This window comes from Lupinus angustifolius, chromosome LG02 (assembly GCF_001865875.1).
Source record: "Lupinus angustifolius cultivar Tanjil chromosome LG02, LupAngTanjil_v1.0, whole genome shotgun sequence".
Classification (NCBI taxonomy): Eukaryota; Viridiplantae; Streptophyta; class Magnoliopsida; order Fabales; family Fabaceae; genus Lupinus; species Lupinus angustifolius.
In genome coordinates this window covers 4,606,612-4,627,482 of record NC_032010.1, presented here as the reverse complement: position 1 = coordinate 4,627,482, position 20,871 = coordinate 4,606,612, and the positions used below count along the sequence as shown (strand labels likewise).

The following is a 20,871-nucleotide window of genomic DNA, read 5'->3' as shown; positions in this document are numbered from 1 at the left end:
ACCTAATATATGTTCCATTATTTGGTTAACTATTATTTCTTCATACGTTATAATTATCCGTTTTTAATGTAGAACATAAATGTTCAATTTAAAAAATTGAAAACTACGTCAATCGAATAAATTCAACTATAGATTACAAATATTTAACACAAAATATTATATTTCACATTTATGACATACAAACTACACATTATAAATGATAGAAAAACGGGTTGACAGACATGACAGTGCTCGTCAACATGTTAGTAAATTATAAAAATAAAATCTACCTTCTAAAATAATGCTCATGCATTCGATTATTAATAAGTAATACTCAAAATATTATCTCTTTAAAAATATATATCATAATTACTCATATAAAATTGAATATTTTTTATTAGTTTAAATATTAGACTATATAACTTTTATGTTTGAAAATATTACTCTCTAATATGTTTTGAGTGAAACTACTAATCAATAATATTAAATCATGTGAAAATACTATTTAGTACACATGCATGAATAATAAATAAATAATATATATTTGATTACTACATATTGATTAATATCTTAAATAAATAAATGCATAAATAGTAAAAAATAAATAATAGTTTAATATTAGAAGGCCATAGTAACAAACATGGGTTGATTCAAGTTGTACATGCTTATTCCTCTTAAGCAAGATCTCGGGTTCGAGTCTTGTGGATGAAAAAATACTCATTAGAAAAGTTAGCCACACATACCTATGAATATTTATAGCTCGAACAAGATTACCTCTAGTGCGAGAATACATGTAGAAAACATAAAAAAGACTTCATAATAATGAATAGTTATTAATGTTGAGTAATTTTATAAATATATAAATAATGCATAAAAATAGTAACAAGCTGAGTAATTAATATTTAATTGATTAATACCACAAGTATGACTGTAGTAGGGATGACAATGGGTACCCGAATTTGCGGGTACTCGCAAATAATTCTTGTGATGGGTCAGTTTGAGTCCGCATTTTTGGACTCGTAAATAATTGACACCCAAGATTTTAAGACCCACTGTTGGATAAGTCTAGGTCCAGATAATGAAGTATATAGACTCATGAGTACTCAAACTCTATATTTCTTGATTTCTAAATATATATAGCAACATAATTGTAATATCATGTTAATCATAATTATAATATTATATTGTTAATCCTTAATTGTAATATCATATTAATTTATAAATATGATTATTATGTTGTTAAATAAAGATGTTATATTGTTAAAGAGTGTAATATAATGATATATTGTGAATTCATATGAGTAATTTAATGTTATGTTAATTAAACAATTTTTACTAAATTAATTTTACATAATGTCGAAGTATTGACTTTATTTTGTTTGTTTGTTTGAGTAAAATCAGTTGTATTTAATAGTCAATTTAAATTGTGTTTAAAAATTAAAATTATATTTTATAATTTTTTCTCTTGTTGATTGCTTAAATAACATATAAGATTGTAAGAAACAAACAAACAATTACATAAATTACTCACAATTATTTTTCTATTTATAAATTTGTGGGTACCCACCTATGGGTAACAGACCTAACATATATCAATACAAATCTAGGATGGATCTGAATCCAAAAGTGAAGCAACATGGTAGATCCAGTTAATGCCTTACCCGAACTCATTCAAACTCATTGCGATCCATAGACAATAGTAAATAATTTAATAATATGTGCAAATCATTATGTTGATTAATAGCATAAATACCGTAATGCAATCAAATATAAAACCTAATACTAATTTAAATCAACTTTACAAAATGTAAACTTCTTGCATGTTTAAGGGAATTTGTTTTTTTATATATCAGTTGGTTAATAGTTTTACTCTAATACATTTCATTTAATGTTATTATATATTTTAAAGATATTTATGTAATGATTATTCATCAGGTATTTATGTACGTAATAATATTAATATATTGACTATAAACAATATAGTCTTTATACCTCTTAATATATTTAATAGTTATACACATTTAAATTAAAATTTATTTCATATTTAATGTCCTTTTTTGTATTAATAATAAATGTATTTTTAATTTTTGGGTAAGAAACAATTCCATTTAAAGTGTGTTCCTCCAAAAAAGTATGATTTTAGGAATTGAATTATTAACTTTTTGAGCTTTTAAGAAATCTTACAAAATCTTACACCACTAAACTAACGTCTTGTTATTATGCAATGACTATGAAATAATACGCAAATAGTAAAAATTGGTGCAATAAATCATGTTGGTGACATGTGGAAAGAAAGCACAATAGATGCATGATACTAAACTCAGTTTTCATTTGACACCTTTTTCCATACGTGTCTTAAAAGAGAACCTTCTTATCCAAATAAGAGAAGAATAAGAGATTTCTACACTTTATGTATATCAACAATCAGTTTTTATGGGATGAATATTAAAATAAAATAAAAGTAATATAAATAAGTATTGATTTATCTATAAATAGATAAATAAATTGTTTTAAATTGCAGATAACATCTTCTTATATGAGGACTACTACCACATCATACCAATTATGATCAACACTATCATATAATGATTCTACCATTTATAATGAGTCACAATGGCATTCTTCCCAATTTGTGCCATCTCAAGCTACATCACTTCGCAACAAATTTAAAAATACCTTTTAAACAGAAAAATTCACAATATAATAATCTTATTAATCATAATCACAATATAACAAATTTCAGATAGATAGATAACTTTACGCCCGTATTAAACTCACAATAAAGTAGATGGATAAAGATAAAGATATAGCTGACATATATAGTTTTCCTTCTCTTACTTTCTACGCTGAAACACATCACTAACCATGCACCAAACATCATCACACTTCAGTCACTCAATCATGTCCACTAGCAACCACAAGAGGCAGCGCACGGTTCTCCAACCACCGTGCCAAAATGACACACTACTATTAAACACTACTACACAACGATCGGTTCCGCTGTTACCAGAAGAACTCATGGTAGAGATTCTGTCGAGGCTTCCAGTAAAATCACTTGGTCAATTCTGTTGCGTGTCAAAGCATTGGAAATCAATAATCTCAACCTCTGATTTTATCAAATACCACCTTCATCGTTCAGCAACCGAGTTCCTCCATCACCGGTTATTAGGTAGCGATGTTTTGGGTATTGGGTTACGTTTCTCTCGTTCTTTACGATCCTTAATCGATAATCCATCACCTTCTCCACCTTTATTTGATGAAAACCCACAATTCAAGATTTTATATTTTTGCACCTTGATTGTGGGGTCCTGCAATGGGTTGATATGTTGGCTTAATTATTTTCGTGAGTACGAGGATCATAATATCCACTATTTAAACCCATTAACTAGAGTGGAATCTGAATCTCCACGCTTTCATCACCGCAAGGGTGATCTCACTTGTTTCACTGTATTTGGTTTTGGGTATGATCATGTTAGTGACAGATACAAAACTGTGGCAATTTATTGTGACCCAAAGGCTAAGAAGACTATTGCTAGGGTTTATACATTGGGTGGTGAAAACTGTTGGAGAAAGATTAAGAGTTTTCCATTTATTCCTAGGTGGTCTAGTGCTTCTTACACTAACCGTTGTGGAAAATTTGTGAGTGGAACACTTAATTGGTTGGCTACTAACCCTAATGATAGAGGGTCTCTGATTGTTGCTTCTGTTGATATTGGGAATGAGACTTGTGTGGAGATTTTGTTGCCAAGTGTCGTTAAACTTCAGCTGAATTCAAGGCCTAAGTTGTGGGTTTTAGGGGGCTGTCTTTGTTTTTCTTATAACTTCAATGACATTCACTTTGACTTATGGCAAATGAAAGTTCATGGAGTTGTTGATTCTTGGACTAAATTGATCACCATTTCTTATATGGATTTTGGGATGGATCATTGTTTTCATAATTACCCTAGGCCCTTCTTCATATTGGAGAAGGGTGAAATCCTATTACAAATCAACCACCATGGTGCATTCATTATATATAATCCAAGACTTAAGTCATTCCAATCTCTTTGGCTTGAGAGTAATAATATTATATTTGAAGGGACTACTCACATTGAGAGCTTGGTATCTCCTTGCCCGATCCTTTGAAAATTTTGATTTGGAGGTTAGTCTTTTCTTTAGTTTATAGATCTGCTAAGTTTTGTTTATTAATTTTTGTACATGTTGAATCATGTATTTATTTTAAGTCTTATTGGGATTTAGTGCAAAAGTGCAACAAAACCAATGAATTTTATTCTTATGATCACATTAAACTTCTTAGTTTTATCACTATCCTGAACAATAAGTCCTAATTGCTTCATAAAGTTCCTTTGAGTTTTCATTTCTTAAGAGAACAGGCTTAAAAATATTGCATTTGAGATGAATATAGAATCTCTCCTAATATGGTAGTTCTAAATGGTTTGAAGCCAATAGATATTTTTAGATCAATAGAGAATTGCACAATTTATGTAGCATGCAGTTTATGTTACACAATTATTAACTTGAGATCCTTACTCTACCAAAATCTTATGTTCGTCTAGTTCAATGCATCACACATTGTATCTCTTTGTCATTCTTAATCAATTCATGTGTTTCAGCACCATTTCTTAATCAAATATTTTCATTATAATACTATGTTGATCAATTTTGTCTTCAACATGGAGTAAACTAAGCATTAATAACCAACTTTTGTTTAGGAAATGTCTTCCTTCTTTTTTTGCTTTAAACATTAATATAAAATTATTGTTAAATTGTGACCTATTATCATCATTTTTACAGGATGCCACACTTCCGATTTGAACATGGAATGCTTCCAAAGTTGTTGATTCAAGAAGGGAACAATAAGAAGGAAAAAAAAATAAATATTGTTTATCTTGTAACTATTTTGCTATTTACATTAATTTATTTTCTATTTTAAATTATGGGATATACAATTTCTTTTGTTTATACTTAGAGTGAAATATCTGATTCTTGTGCACAAGTTTTTTTTTATTTTTTATTATCTCAGTTTTAAACTCATTGTTAGACCCTGTGAGTATGATAATTTGAAGAGGAAGAGTAGTAGAATAAGGCCAAGGTGAATTGTTAGAGTTAAATCCATAGATTCTTAAAATGGTTGTCGTCTAAAATGCTTCCAGAACAATGAGTTAAAGTTTCTATATTGGCTAGTTAGCTAAATAGTTAACCATATTAGTTAAATCATTTATTTGTTTTTTTTACTCTTTCATTCTTAAACTCATTATTAGACCTGTATATGATAATTGAGAATTTATTGTGTAGTTATATGAAGAGATAGACCGGTAGAACAAGGCCAAGGTTAATGATTAATGGTTAATTGCTGCATTTTAAAACTATTGTTGCTCGGAATATTTCCAGAATATGGAGTTTGAGTTCCGCTATTGTTAGTTAGATAATTAGTTACATTTGGTTCATATATACATGTTTCTATATTGCATGAGAATTTGCTTGGTTGCCAATGCTATTTTATTTATTTGATTCTTAAGCCTCTTAGCATGGTTGATCCTAGAGAATTCTTGTTAAAATGGTAGGAGGCATGAAAAAGATTTCTTGATGAATCAAGAAAGATGAGAGAAGAAAATATTATTTATTGAATATTGAATAGATGGAAAAACAAAATTACATTGAATCCTTTATATAAAGGATAGAAAAACTAACTATCATAACTAAACTAACTAACCAACTAACAAAAGCTCAATTATTTTAACATTCTTCCGCAAGCTAAAATGTATTTACAATTTCAAACTTGAAATAATTGTGTTGAACACCACACATACTCTAACTCCTTCTTGTTGGTGAGCGAATCTTCGTCTCTCAGTCTTGAAATCTGAACATGAAGCAATACTGAAACTTTACTACCATTTGACAGAAGCAATTTCATCCAACGCTTAACCATCTTTTTGACAAAAGCAAGCCAATTATAACATATGAAGCAGAGAAATTAGATGACCATAATCTTGATCCTTATATATTGCTTCAATGAGGAAAAAATTACACACTATAATGTTGTGTGTTTAATGACACAGAGGTAAAGAAAATAGAGTAGAAAAGAGAAGAGATAATTATATTGGAGGGTAATGATAAAGAATAAGAAAGTGTGATAAGAAAATTCAAAACATTGTGGCTTGAGAAAGGCATGGTGAATCCTTGATTGGTCAAGTGTAATTATCCACCTTCTTGAATCATGAGTTTCACGTCAATCAATAAAAGATAAGCAATTGAAGCATAAGATGCTAAACATGTTATTAGAAGAAGACTTGATTAGAGTTCAAGAAGGATTGTATAGAATGAGAGTGTAAGGAATGAGCAACCCTATCTTTATCTCGTTTTAAGCATTCCTAAGCTTTAAGCATATAATCAGAACAAGAATCTTCTAAAATCCAATTTGTAGCCTTTTGAGAATAATAAGCATAAGTGTCTTTGTGCATGACAACTTCAAAATCATTCTCATAATGATACCACATACACTTCCTTGTAGTTAGAGAATAATTCTTGATCAAGAATCTCAAAATCTTGTTGACCATTATTTTCTTTTCCTAACCATTCACACTGTATTCTTCTAATCTCATCAAAAGCATAATCTTTCTTGGAAAAAAAACTAGAAACTGGTTTTGGAAGAGATCTTAAGTAGGTATAGATAAAGAAGCAAAAACAACTAGATGGAAGATAGATTGTTGGTGATTTGATTTGCTTTGTACTCCAAACTCCAACTTCTTCTTACTTTGATGGTTGATGCATAATGATGGTTCTTTGTTGAATCTTGGAATGATAGAAGCATAAGCAGAAGCGATCAAAACAATAATTATTGCTCTGATACCATGTTAAAATGGTAGGAGACATGAAAAAGATTTCTTGATGAATCAAGAAAGATTAGAGAAGAGAATGTTATTCATTGAATATTGAATAGATGGAAAAACAAAATTATATTGAATCCTTTATATAAAGGATAAAAAAAACTAACTATCCTAACTAACCAACTAACAAAAAGTACAATTATTTTAACAATTCTAACAAAAGTTTTATCGTGATTGTCTACTAGTGGATATGGATATACTCTCAAAAAACTTCTGTATGTATTATTTTGTAGTTAATATTTTTGTATCCTATTAATATAAAATTACACTAATATCACTTGGTTATCATATTTTGATGTATTTTAGACTGTTCAATATAACTTGCACACATATTCCCAAATCCTAGTTTGTCATTGCTATCGATTGCCTAATACAAATTTAACCTTTTATTCGAGTTTAGGTGGTCGATTCTAAACTGATGGCGTCGAATACTTTTATCCACCTTGAGTAGTAAAACAAATTCACAATCTTTTCTTAATGAACATTACTTGTATGTTTTGATAGTAGCTAAAATGGTGAAAGTTGGGTGTTTTGATATCAATGTCCATGTTAGCAAATTAATCTTGCGTGAATATTGTAGACAAAGACTTGTAAAATTAATTGAATTGTCTGATGATGCTCTTAAAGTGGCCAGACTTGTATTTTGATAAAATGCAAATCTTATTGAAGTCAACTTATAGAATTGTCCACTTATGTTGTGCAAAAGGCAACTATTTTAACGAAATTTGAATGTTATAAAAGTTTTGTGATTAAAATTGCCCTTTTAATTTGATTTGGAATGTATTGCAAATTACAAAATGTACCAAACCTTTTACTTTCAATAGCCAATAGGTCATAATGTCATGATTTATGCATGAATATAGAGAGTTTTATTGGAACAAATGAAACGAAATCTAAGGCTCTAGGAAAATAACATAATGCTCCTCAATGAGTCACACACATTCTCAAAGGAGTAGTTAGTAGCTGCATGGATTATAGATTCAATTGAATCAAAGTAGCACAAGTTGTGAATTGAATGCTATGATCCCAGGGAATTTGTAGACCAGTTATGATATTGCAGTTAAAAAAATATAACAAAGTTTGATCACCTAGAATAACAACTGAGCTTTAGTCTCACTAGTTGGAGTTGATTATATATATGAACCGAGCAAGACCATAATATTTTACCATATATCACATTATCACACTCATTTAGAAAACATTGACTCATTTAAATTTTTTAATAAAATCGCAAAAAAATTAATTATCCATTTATTGTCATATAAATTTATATTCCATGTAAGTTTCAAATTCAATAGCGATTTAGAAAGTAACGAAATCTTATTTAATATTTATCATTCTTATACTACAACCGATAGAAGTGGAAAGATGAAATAAATTTGGTATAACTTTTATTTCAAAATCTTGTTAGGGTTTTGTTTGCACATATAGTTATGTATTTAGGACTTTGCCCTCCCTTAAGAAAAGAAAAAGTGAGTATAACAAAGATGGTGTGATGAGCAAAGCAAGTAGTAAGATAAAAAGGTTGGAAAATTTCATCATTTTGGATCATTATCGGAAGAGTGAGCAAGTGTTAAGTTATATGCTTTATGACTTAAAGAATATAAGTTCAAATATTGGAATTAACATCTTTGCATGAGATGATATTTCTACTCTGCCCAAACTATGAGTGAGTCGCTTTTTATCACTATTTGCATCTCACCTAACATACTTTGCATACTATCAAATTGAGTATTGAAATACAAGTTTGACATGTATCCATCTTAACATTTAAATATTACGGTCATCCATTACATAAAATCAACATCTATGAATTTTGAAAGATCAGGAACTAGCTCAAATATAGATTGAGACTCAATAATACTCAGGGAATGGTTGGTGATTGATCTTCAAGGTATTCTTAGGAGTGTAATGGTTTGATTTGGTTATAATTTTAGTGCAATTCATGAATCAAATTAAATAGTAGAACATGGTTTGGTTTAGTTCGATTAATATTAAAATTCTGTGTAGGAATTGAACAAAATTGACCATGAACGGTTTAGTACCTGTTTTTTTTAAAAATCATATGGTACTTCAAGCTATATTCCATAAGGCATCATTTATCTATTTCAACTACCACTTAGCTAACAAACACAAAATTTAAAAAATAATTCATATGCATAATGGTATAATACAAATCAAAACTAGTCATATCCAACGAAAAACTTGACAAAAGAATAATACAATCAAAATGATGAAATAATGTTAAAATATCAAACACCCAATTTTGACTGGGTAGAAAAATTTCAAAACAAAAATATGGGGAAATCAAATTTTTAAATGTTTGTGGCAACTGGGCTTTTTCTCCAGCCCAACTAGAAACCCTAATCACACCCTCTTTATAAACCAAACTTAGCAACTCACTAACACTAATCAGAAAACTGAAAAGGAGAAATCAAAAAGAGGCAAACCTTGTTTTTAAAAGAATGGAGAAAAGAGGAGAAGGGGTAAGGTAGCCAAACCAAGAAGAGGTTGAGAGGAACTCACTTAGCTCCTTGTTCTACATACCCTTAAGGTCCATTTTCTTTTTTCTTCCTTGTTTTGTTTACATTGTCAATGTTCAATATTAAATGTATGCTTGAATCTTGTTGAAATAAGAGTATATTGGGTTCCTAATTTTGCCTCACATGGTAACCCAAAACCTAATTCTCAAATCCCCAATTTAATTTTTGAAAACCTAATCCCCAAATTAATTTCACCCTAAAATTCTCAAATTGATTCAAACCCCAACCTTAAAACCCCCAATTTCAATTCCTAATTCTTTAGTTCACAGTATAGTTTTTTAGTTTCTTTGTTTTATTTTCGTTTTATTTTTGTTTTTATTTAATTATTATTTTTAGTCTGTTTCTGTTTTTTTTTTTTTTATTTCGTTTTTTTATTTAATTAATTGTTTATTCTGTTTTTTATTTATTTATGTATCCCTTACGTGTTATGTGTGTTTAATTTTTTTTCTTCCTAATTTCAATTCCTAATTTTTTTATTTATTAAAATTCATTTTTGTTTATGTATTTATTATATTATTATTTCTGTTTTTTAATTTATTTATTTACCTGATCTATTTGTTTCATTTTCTCTTTTATAAATTAGTAATATGTTTTGGTATATAGATAAATGTGATATAAAATAACTTAATTAAATCAATAAGGGGTAGTGCACTATGGGACTTGTGCCCTGCCGTGTTACGACATTTTCAAAATTAAATCAATAAGGAGTAGTGCACTATGAGATTTGTGCCCTGACGCGTTACCCTAGATTGACATTTACAAAATAACTTAATTAAATCAATGAAAGATCACCTATGGGACTTGTGCCATGTCGCGTTAACTTAAGTTGACATTTTCTTAACTAAATGAAGGAGATGTAGTACACTATGGGACCAGTGCTTTGTCGCGTTATCTTATGCTATTATTTAAAAACAAAAACAATAAATAAAAATATATCGACTAATCAACTATTTTCTGAAAGAACTACGTAGCCTTGATTTCTCTATTGCAGTTAGAGATATGTAGGAGCAGTTATTTCCCTGTCAGGAACAAAAATAATAAAAAATAATTTTTTTATTTTGTTTAATAAGGTGAAGGTAAAATTAATGTTTTGAATAAATATTCATATAAATGATCTAGATACCGTTTTTATAATGGGCGGTATGAGGTGCCTAATACCTTCCTCATCCGTAACCGACTCCCGAACTTAATTTATATTTTGAGCAAATCAGCCATATTTTCAACAATTGGTTTTTCATGTTTTCCCTCTAAAAAACGTCGATGGCGACTCCATTGCATTTAATTGCATATTTTTCATCGCATCCATGAAAACGGGGTAACGACAGCATGACGACTCCACTAGGGACAACTGAGAGTCAAGCATGTTAAGATTAATTACGTGGATATTTGGTTTATTATTTTGATTTTATCATTTCATTTTACTTTTTTTATTTTTGTTATATTCATTTGTAAATAATTATTGTATATAAAATTTATGTTTTACTGTCGTGTACAAATTCTGGGGTTATTATGAGGTTTTATGCATTATTATATTGAGGTTTGCACACTTTGTTACTTCAGCCGTCTACCGGGCCTATTCACCTATTGTTAGCGATACATTTGCTTATCGTCATTGGGCCTTCGTGCATATTTCGATATTGCGCTGATGTATCACTCGGATTGTTATTGGTATTATGGATATGTCCCCTATGGTGTCTCGTACATCTTCGTGTTATATTCGTAATATATGGGTTGTCAACTTTCACTAGTGACGACAGTCTAGGGACCTAGAGGAAGTCTAGTACCACCAAATTTTGCATATATGGACATTAGAACTTCACCATAAGGTTGGCTTTTAGACCCGAATGAACCTTATAAGATAAATCACCTTTGTATAGAACGTGAGAGTATATATTTTTTATTGTTATTTATTATTCGGCATAAAGTCGGAAAAACTTCCATCCCGCAATCATAATGACTCACCATCACATGAGCCTGAGTGAATTAAGGTACCATTGCACTTGGATATCCTTATGCCATGATGGAAGGCTAACACAAAAAAAAAAACATTTCATAATTCCATCCACATGCATATCATGCGCTCATGAAAAATAAATCATAATATCATCTATATAAATGTAAAAGAAAAAATAAATCATAGCATTCACATGCATATTATGCACTAAATTAAAACAAAAAACAAAAAAAAAACATTCTAACATCCATGTGCATGTCATGCATTTAAAAAAAATCATTTCATAGTAGCATCTATAACCATATCATGTGATAAAAAAATAACAAAAATGTGTTACTTGCATTCATGCACTCAATCAATCATTTTCATATATGTCGCGTCCCCAAAAATTGAAAGAAAAAGAAAAGAAAATAGAGGATTCACGCGACATTCATGTCACCGCAACATTCATTATATCACTCATGTGAAGTACATTCATAATCATACATCCATTACTTATACATATGTGAAAGGACTAACATTATCATAGGTTTTTTTAGATCTTTTATTGAACGATGTCTCATTCTATATATCACAAGACCATAAATTATCAACAAAACAGATGCAATCATATTGTGGGGTTTGTGTGCTCTCTCTATGATTGTCGTCAATCACTACACGATCTAGAGGAGTTATAACCCTAGAAAACAGTTGTGGGATGATCAACATGTTATGTGGAAAGTTCTTCGTTCGATAATGGAAATAGTTTCAATAATTCAAAAATAATTTTTTTAAACCAAACTACTTGCGAGTCACAAACTTAAAATTGGAATCATTGCGTGACCTTGGAAAAACAATGCTAATCAAAGTCATATTTTCAACACCAAAACTCGAACAACAATGAAGGCTAACAATTCATAAAATGAAGGAATCTAGGTGTCAACATAGATGAAGGGACAAGGAGAAGGGTTCTGTCATTGATCCTTATTTCCAACTCTCCATCAGTGCCTTGGAGAAAGACAACCCGTTCGTAAATCATGTCATCCTTACCGACGAAGACAAGGATCCGAGCCAATGATTGACATAGTTGCATAGTAATTACCTGATTATGTTGTAATTCATTCGCTTTGAATTTTCTTTGGACTTATATTTATGTTACTTGAGACAATATCTTAGTAAATTTGCATGACTATCTAATGATTCTTCTCCATTCATCCATTTTTATCATCTTCATTCTCACATACTTACCTTTCTTCCATACCATTGTGAACATCCATATTTATGTCCCATTTCTTTCCACGATGTTACACAAATCAACACATGTATCACAATTTTGTAGAGATTTTGTCCAGTTATAGGGTACTTGAACATGTATCAATTGATTCTTTTGCGGTACCTTATAATCATCTCATTGAGTTTGATGATGGAGAAGATGGTCGAGGAGTAAAGGAAGAGATAATGAAATAATGGCAGTCAGGTTTCATAGAAATGTCTCGACATACAGAATGAGGGGCTAATGTTGTATTGGAACCCAAAAAAGGAGAGAAACTGAGAATATGGGTGGACTACTGAAATTTGAACAAAGCAAGTCTAAAAGATGATTTCCTTATCCTCACGTTGATGTTTTCGTCAATGGTGCGGCCATGAGTCATAAGTTATCCCTAATGGAAGAATATGTGGGGCATCATAGACAACAATGGTGTACGAGATGGAAATTGTTTCACCTATAGAAGTAGAGATTCTCTTGTTAAGAGTCTTGATGGAGCAGAGCAAGAAGAGTCGGTATGGGTTAACCTCAAGTATAAGAAATTGCTCATGATTGAAGAGAAAAGGTTGGCGGCCATTTGCCACCATGGTCAATTATACCAACATAGAGTGACGAGAGCTTTTGATAAGAAGGTTAGTCCCAGAGAATTCGAAGTTGGGAACTTAGTGCTTAAAAAGATCCTCCAAAATCAAGAAGATGTTCGTGAAAAATAGACACCAAGCCATGAAGGTCCCTAGAGTGTCAAGAATGCATTCTCAAGGGTGACTCTGATCCTGCAAGACATGGATGAGAATGTTTTACTCAGACTTGTGAACATGGACGCGATTAAAAGGTTATATGCCTAAAAAAAGAGAAAAAGAAAAAAAAAGAAAAAAAAGAAAAAAAAACATGTTAGGTTGAAAACTCGAAAGAGCCACCTAAGCAAGAATTAGGGTATCAATAAAAGCGTGGTAGGTTGAAAACTCGAAAGGGCGACCTAGGCAAAAGTTAACGCAATAAAAATGCATTTTTTTCTTATGAGTCTATCATGCTATGGGCGAATCAAGATCACCCTCACGTTTGTGCATCAAGTGGGAATCAAAAAAGTTTTGAGCAGTGTGGAAATGAGTAAGAAGTTGTGGAAAAAATCAAACAATGTTAGCATATTGTCTAGTTATGCGGCTATCTCAGAAGAACAATTGATGGGTGAGCAATTACCTTATAATGGGGAAAAGTTTTACAAAATTTTGTAACTTGTTCTAGTCTTACAAGATATGGATGGAAATGTTTTACCCAAACCTATGAATAATGGCACAATCAAGAACATAGTTATAAAAACCGTACCGTACCGGCCGTTTCGACCGGAAAACCGGCGAACCGGTCCCCAAACCGGTACGGCACGCATATTATACCGGATAAGTATCAAAACTGGTGTAAACCGGTGCAAACCGACCAAATTTCGTTAAAATCGGTGAACCGGTGGGAATTTCATTGAACCGGCCGGTTTGCACATATAATATTTTAATATGACCACTTGCACAGCAATGATAAAACAATCAGAAATTCATAAATTCAGAACAGAACAGTGTGCAAAGAGGCCAAGAGGGTTTACACTTTCCCCTTTTCAAACCAATCTCTTCTTCCACGGTTCACTTCTCCAATCTCTTCCAATCTCATTCCATCATCTTCTGCACTTCTCCAATCTCTTCCATACTCTTCCATCATCTTCTTCGGTTCACTTTTCAACAATCCCCGTCCATCAACATATCATCTTCCAATCTTTAGAATTTGAGGTAACACCACACTCTTTGGTTATATCTTTGTCTCACTTTTGCTGCATTTTCTCACACTAATTGTTTAATATATAGTCTAATTCATTATTATCATATGCAAATAAAGAACATATGCAAGAAAAATATATAAGATTAAAACTGATTTGTGTAAAAGAAGGGCAATGTGATCAAATTTATGTGAGTTTGTGCAAAAAATCACCTAGAAATAGCTTTTAACATTAGATATTTTGCCTAAAAACAGTAGATGTATTCAAACCTTAGCTTTTAAAATTACCTATTCAAATATTTTGCCTAAAAACAGTAGATGTATCTATAAAATGACAGCAAACAGTAGATGTATCTTTGCTTTTACTGCAATTTACCAATGCAGTTTACGTGGAAATAGCTTTTGGTTTTTGTTGCAGTTTACCAATGTGCTTTCTAAATTTGGTAAAAATAGTAATGTTCTTAATTGTTCATGTAAGATTATGATTTATTCCTTCTAAGATTGTGATTGAAAATAGCCATCAATAATAAAATTATTTTTAATTGTTCATATTGTAGAAATACATGTCATCTAATGAACCTGAATTGCCAACATCACAAGAAGCATCAACAGAAAATACTTCTATAAGCAGTTATAGAGGGAAATCAGATCTAGCTTGGGCGCATTGTAAGCAAGTTGTTGCTGATAATGGAAGAACAATTCTATTATGTCTTTTCTGCATGAAACAAATTAAAGGTGGTGGCATCACTCGGTTTAAGGCTCATTTGGCTGGAGTAAAAGGACAAGTTGAAAAGTGTAAGAAAGTACCAGCAGATATTCAACATCAGATCCAGAAATCAATTGAAGAAATGAAGAGCAAAAAAAGAAAAGTAGAAGAGGAATACGAGGATGGTAATCCTTGTGATGAAGTTACTGATTTATTGCACACTCAACTGATTAAAGCACCTCATACATCTACATCTCAGAAAGGTAAATGTCACATTGGCAATTACTTTATGCCTAGAACAACTCCTGGTGTTCAACCCACTTTAAAAAGTGTCATGCAAAGTAAAGAAGTGATTGAGAAATGTGACCTCGCCATCGCTAAATGGATGATTGATGATTTTGTGTCGTTTAATGCAACTAACTCAGCTTATTATCAATCCATGATTGATGCCCTTTGTAGCATGGGTTTGGGTTATAAAGGTCCCCACTATTATTGTGTTCGTGGTCATTTGCTAAACAAGTGGATTGAAGATGTGAAAAAACTTATAAACGATTATCGATCAATTTGGAAGCGAACTGGATGCACTCTTATGGATGATGGTTGGACTGATCAAAGCAGACAAACTCATATTAATTTTCTTGTTTATTGTCCTAAAGGGACTGTCTTCATAAAGTCTGTTGATGCTTCACATGCTTCCAAAACTGCAGATTTGTTGTTCAAGCTTTTTAAGGAGATAGTGTTGTATGTCGGTCCTGAGAATATTGTTCATATTGTTATAGACAATGTTGCTAACTATGTTGCTGCTGGTAGGTTACTGGAGAGAGAGTTCTCTCACATATTTTGGTCTCCATGTGCGGCTCATTGTGTTAACTTGATGTTTCAAGATATTGGAAAGATACCAGAAGTAACTGATACAATATCACATGCTGCAAATATTACTAAGTATCTATATAATCATTGCCACCCATTGTATCTAATGAGACAGTTCACTTATGGGAAAGAAATACTCCGTCCAGCTCCAACTCACTTTGTCACTAACTTCATTGCATTGCAAAGTATCTTGGCCCAAAAGGATGCACTTAGAGCTCTTGTAACATCTAGAGGATGGACAAGCTCAGCTTATTCCAAAGATGTTAAGGCAAAAAAATGCGTAGACAAGTGTTGGATTCAAACTTTTGGAAACAATGTGCTGACATTGTTAAAATTACTGAGCCACTTGTTCGTGTGTTACGCATTGTTGATAGTGAGGATAAGTTTGCGATGGGTTTTCTTTATCAAGCATTCTTTAAAGCTAGAAATGACATGGAGAGGAGGTTTCAAAGAAACAAGACCAAAATTAAACCTTATTTGTAAATTATGGATAGTCGGTGAGATTTGCAATTAAAAAGAAATGTTCATGCTGCTGGGTATTGACTTAACCCACAATGTTTCTTCAATGTTGAAGAATTTGAAAAACATAAGTTCACAACATCCGACCTTTTGGATGTTTTACAGAAGCATGCTCATGAAGATCTTGATTTTCTAGATAAGCTAACTAGTGAGATAAGGATATATAAAGATGTTGAGTTAGATTTTAGAAGAGAGGTTGTTATATGTGAACAGAGTGAAGTAATGTCAAGTATAATTAGTCTTTCATATTTGGTAATTGTCTTTAATGTTCCATGCTGTTGGATATTGACTTAACCCACAATGTTTCTTCAATATTGAAGAATTTGAAAAACATAAGTTCACAACATCCGGCCTTTTGGATGTTTTAGAGAAATATGCTCATGGAGATCCTGATTTGCTAGATAAGCTAACCAGTGAGATGATGATATATAAAGATGTTGAGTTAGATTTTGGAAGAGCGGCTGTTATACGTGAACAGAGTAAAGTGATGCCATATATAATTAGTCTTTCATATTTGGTAATTATCTTTAATGTTTATTATTAATTGTCTTAACCATTTATTATTAAACAAGATGATGAATTAGATTTCATGCAATGTTGTAGATCAATGGTGGGAAACATATGGATGTCGCACACCAAATTTGCAAAAGTTGGCAGTTCGCGTTCTAAGTCAAACATGTAGTGCTTCCGGTTGTGAAAGGAATTGGAGTGTGTTTGAACACATCCATTCTAATAAAAGAAATAGGTTGGAGCATCAAAAACTTAATGATCTTGTTTTTGTTCGTTACAACTTGAGATTACAACAAAGGTATTACTCTTTTATTCAAAATATGACCTTAGTTGTCGTTCTTTATATATTTATATGTAGCATGTATTTATGTTTGTATATAATAAAATCTATAAATGTAGGAGTCACTTGAGGCATCAAAATTATGACCCAATAAATTTAGAAACATTTGAGGATCATTCTCATTTTATATTGGAGGAGTCACCACCATTTCTAACTGTTGAAGAGATTGAAGCTTTACGAAATGACCTTGCAAACATTTCCATCCAACCATCATTTGATGAAAGTGGTATGTTTTTTATTGTCTAATGATTATGTTTTTCATTGATTTCCATCTTGATTATGTTTTTCATTGTTTTCCATCAATTCCTTACTGTTTTAAATTGCTAATCATATGAAAACTGATATTATTGTAGATCAATTAAATTTAGAAGATGATGATGATGATGCATAACTCAACCCGATGGAGAATATGAACCTGGATGAAGACAATGTGGGTCAAGATTCAGGCTCAAATGATGAAGAAATAGAACCTCGATATGAGACAACTTTGACTCATTGGTGTTAATATTAAAACACCAAATTTATTTTTTGTAGACCGAGTGGTGAACTTATGTCATTTATTTATATTTTGTATTTGTTAAGTGATGCTTTTGGATTGAATAGAATCAGTTGATTCTTTAACCTTAATATAGGTAAAATAATATATCTATGTGCAAACTTATGCTGGATTTCCAAAACATATAATGCTCCACCCAAACAGTGCCTTGGATTTTCCAATTATCAAAGTCATAAAGAAACATTTCTCTTGGATAGATTTTGGTAAGTTCTCTAAAGTTTACACGGGTAGCGTGCTATACTTTTGTAAATACTCAATACTAACATCTGAAAACCCATCATTAACCCATCCTTTTGAGTACCTAGTGAATTTTTGTTGTTATAGGTTTTTATATATATGTATATATATAAGCAGATATGTCTGGTTTAACCGGTTTAACCGGCATGCGGTTTAATTACTGAACCACCGGTTGAACCACTGTACCACTATACTAGTACCCTGACCGGTTTGATAACCGGTACGGCTTTAATAACACTGATCAAGAGTGTCTATTCCGATAAATAGAGATTGAAATAAAAGAAAAGCTCGTTAGGTTGAAACCCAAAATGGTCTGCCTAAGCAAAAATTATGGTATGAATGAAAAGCTCGTTAGGTTGAAAACTCGAAAGGGCAACCTAAGCAAAAGTTAGGGCAATGAAAAGACTACTATCTTGAAAGTCTACTACTATTGGGGTAAGCCAAAATTCTCCTCATGTCTGCACATCAAGTTGGAATTGTAGAAGTTTATGGCATTATGAGATGAAATATGAAGTTCTTGGGAGTAACGAACAAGGCTAGCACGATGGTCTAGGTATCCGGCCATCTCAGGAGATCAGTTGATAATTGAGCAAATACCTTATACTGGGGCAAAAATTTTGCAAATATTTGTAACTTAGAGTACCTCTAGTAACACATATATCCTTAGATCTTCCTATTAAAATTCCTTGAATAGAAGAATATTTATTCATCTCACAACTATACATTGATGTGTGCATGTTCACTTAGATAAGTCTTAAGTTATACAAATATGATGTTTGAACTGCATAATCGGGTAACTCTTATGATATTATCTTTCACTATTGATTAAGGCGAACAAAACCCAATGGAACTAAGTCTCAAGGTGTATATCGATGAGGAACAAATGATGTATTTTTCTGTAAGGAAGAAAGGTATACCCCAGCAGACTCCAAAAAAAGGAGATGATGTGGTCAATATCGACTTGATTAGTTGTTGTCTACCGATGAAGCATTATGATTTCATATCAATCAAACTTCATGATAGCAATTAAATTAATCATATATGTGTAACCCATTATACATGCATCATCACAAACATCTTCGCCTTACTCATGCATCATCATATGCACGCATGGCTGAAAGTCTTAACCCCAAGTGGTCTCACTTTATTTTCGATCCAGAGTTCATCATTATCTGTGTGTTCCCGTGGTCTCTCTCCACATATGCCCCCAGTGGTCTCGTGATTGTGTCTTGACCCCAAGGGGCCTCATCCTATTTTCGACCCAGAGTTCCTCATTATCTATGCGTTCCCGTGGTCTCTCTTCACACATGACCCCCCAGTGGTCTCGTGATTGTGTCTTGACCCCAAGTGGTCTCATCCTATTTTTGACCTAAAGTTCCTCATTATCCGTGCGTTCCCGTGGTCTCTCTTCACACCTGACCCCCTAGTGGTCTCGTGATTGTATCTTGACCCCAAGTAGTCTCATCCAATTTTTGACCCAGAGTTCCTCATTATCTATGCGTTCCCGTGGTCTCTCTCCACAACTGACCCCCTAGTGGTCTCGTGATTGTGTCTTGACCCCAAGTGGTCTCATCCAATTTTTGACCCAGAGTTCCTCATTATCTGTGCGTTCTCGTGGTCTCTCTCCACACCTGACCCCCTAGTGGTCTCGTGATTGTGTCTCGACCCCAAGTGGTCTCATCCTATTTTCGACCCAGAGTTCCTCATTATCCATGCGTTCCTGTGGTCTCTCTTCACACCTGACCCCTAATGGTCTCGTGATTGTGCCTGGACCCAAGTGGTCTCATCCTATTTTGGACCCATATTTCCTCATTATCCGTGGGTTCCCGTGGTCTCTCTTCACACCTAACCCCCTAGTGGTCTCGTGATTGTGTCTTGACCCCAAGTGGTCTCGTCCTATTTTCGACCCAGAGTTCCTCATTGTCTGTGCGTTCCCGTGGTCTCTCTTCACACCTGACCCCCAGTAGTCTCGTGATTGTGTCTTGACCCCAACTGGTCTCATCCTATTTTGACCTAGAGTCCCTCATTATCCGTGCATTCCCATGGTCTCTCTCACACATGACCCCTCAATGGTCGCATGATTGTGCTTTGACCCCTCCATGGTCTCTTTTGGTCAACTTTTGGACTCGTGAGCTCTTTACCCACTAACCTCGAGCTCATGGTGTGTGCTTGAGCTTGAGGCTTTTTCCTCCATGTGTTATTCCCCAATCAAAATTTGGTCTTTTTTATCTTTACTTCCTTCTCACCATGATAACTTTAGCGACATTCGTCGCTCCCGTTATCTGATGAAAAGCAAGTAAATAGGGGCAACTGTAAACACCCAATTTTGACCGGGGTAGAAAAATTTCAAAACAAAAATATGGGGAAATCAAATTTTTAAATGTTTGTGGCAACTGAGCTTTTTCTCCAGCCCAACTAGAAACCCTAATCACACCCTCTTTATAAACCAAACTTAGCAACTCACTAACACTAATCAGAAAACTGAAAAAGAGAAATCAAAAAGAGGCAAACCTTGTTTTTAAAAGAAGGGAGAAAAGAGGAGAAGGGGGAAGGTAGCCAAACCAAGAAGAGGTTGAGAGGAACTCACTTGCTCCTTGTTCTACATACCCTTAAGGTCCATTTTCTTTTTTCTTCCTTGTTTTGTTTACATTGTCAATGTTTAGTGTTAAATGTATGCTTGAATCTTGTTGAAATAAGAGTATATTGGGTTCCTATTTTTGCCTCACATGGTAACCCAAAACCTAATTCTCAAATCAATATAACTCT

At 32.5% G+C, this 20,871-nt stretch overlaps 1 protein-coding gene and 1 long non-coding RNA gene across 2 annotated transcripts; both read left to right on the top strand.

The window, feature by feature from the left end:
• Positions 2,857–4,104, top strand: LOC109326166 (F-box/kelch-repeat protein At3g23880-like). The gene has a single exon (XM_019558849.1). It carries the CDS (start codon positions 2,881–2,883, stop codon positions 4,102–4,104), a length of 1,224 nt encoding a protein of 407 aa, XP_019414394.1. The 5' UTR covers positions 2,857–2,880.
• LOC109328807 lies at positions 17,076–17,816 on the top strand. Its single transcript, XR_002105480.1, has 3 exons — positions 17,076–17,270; positions 17,372–17,538; positions 17,666–17,816. It is a non-coding gene; the product is annotated as an uncharacterized LOC109328807 (long non-coding RNA).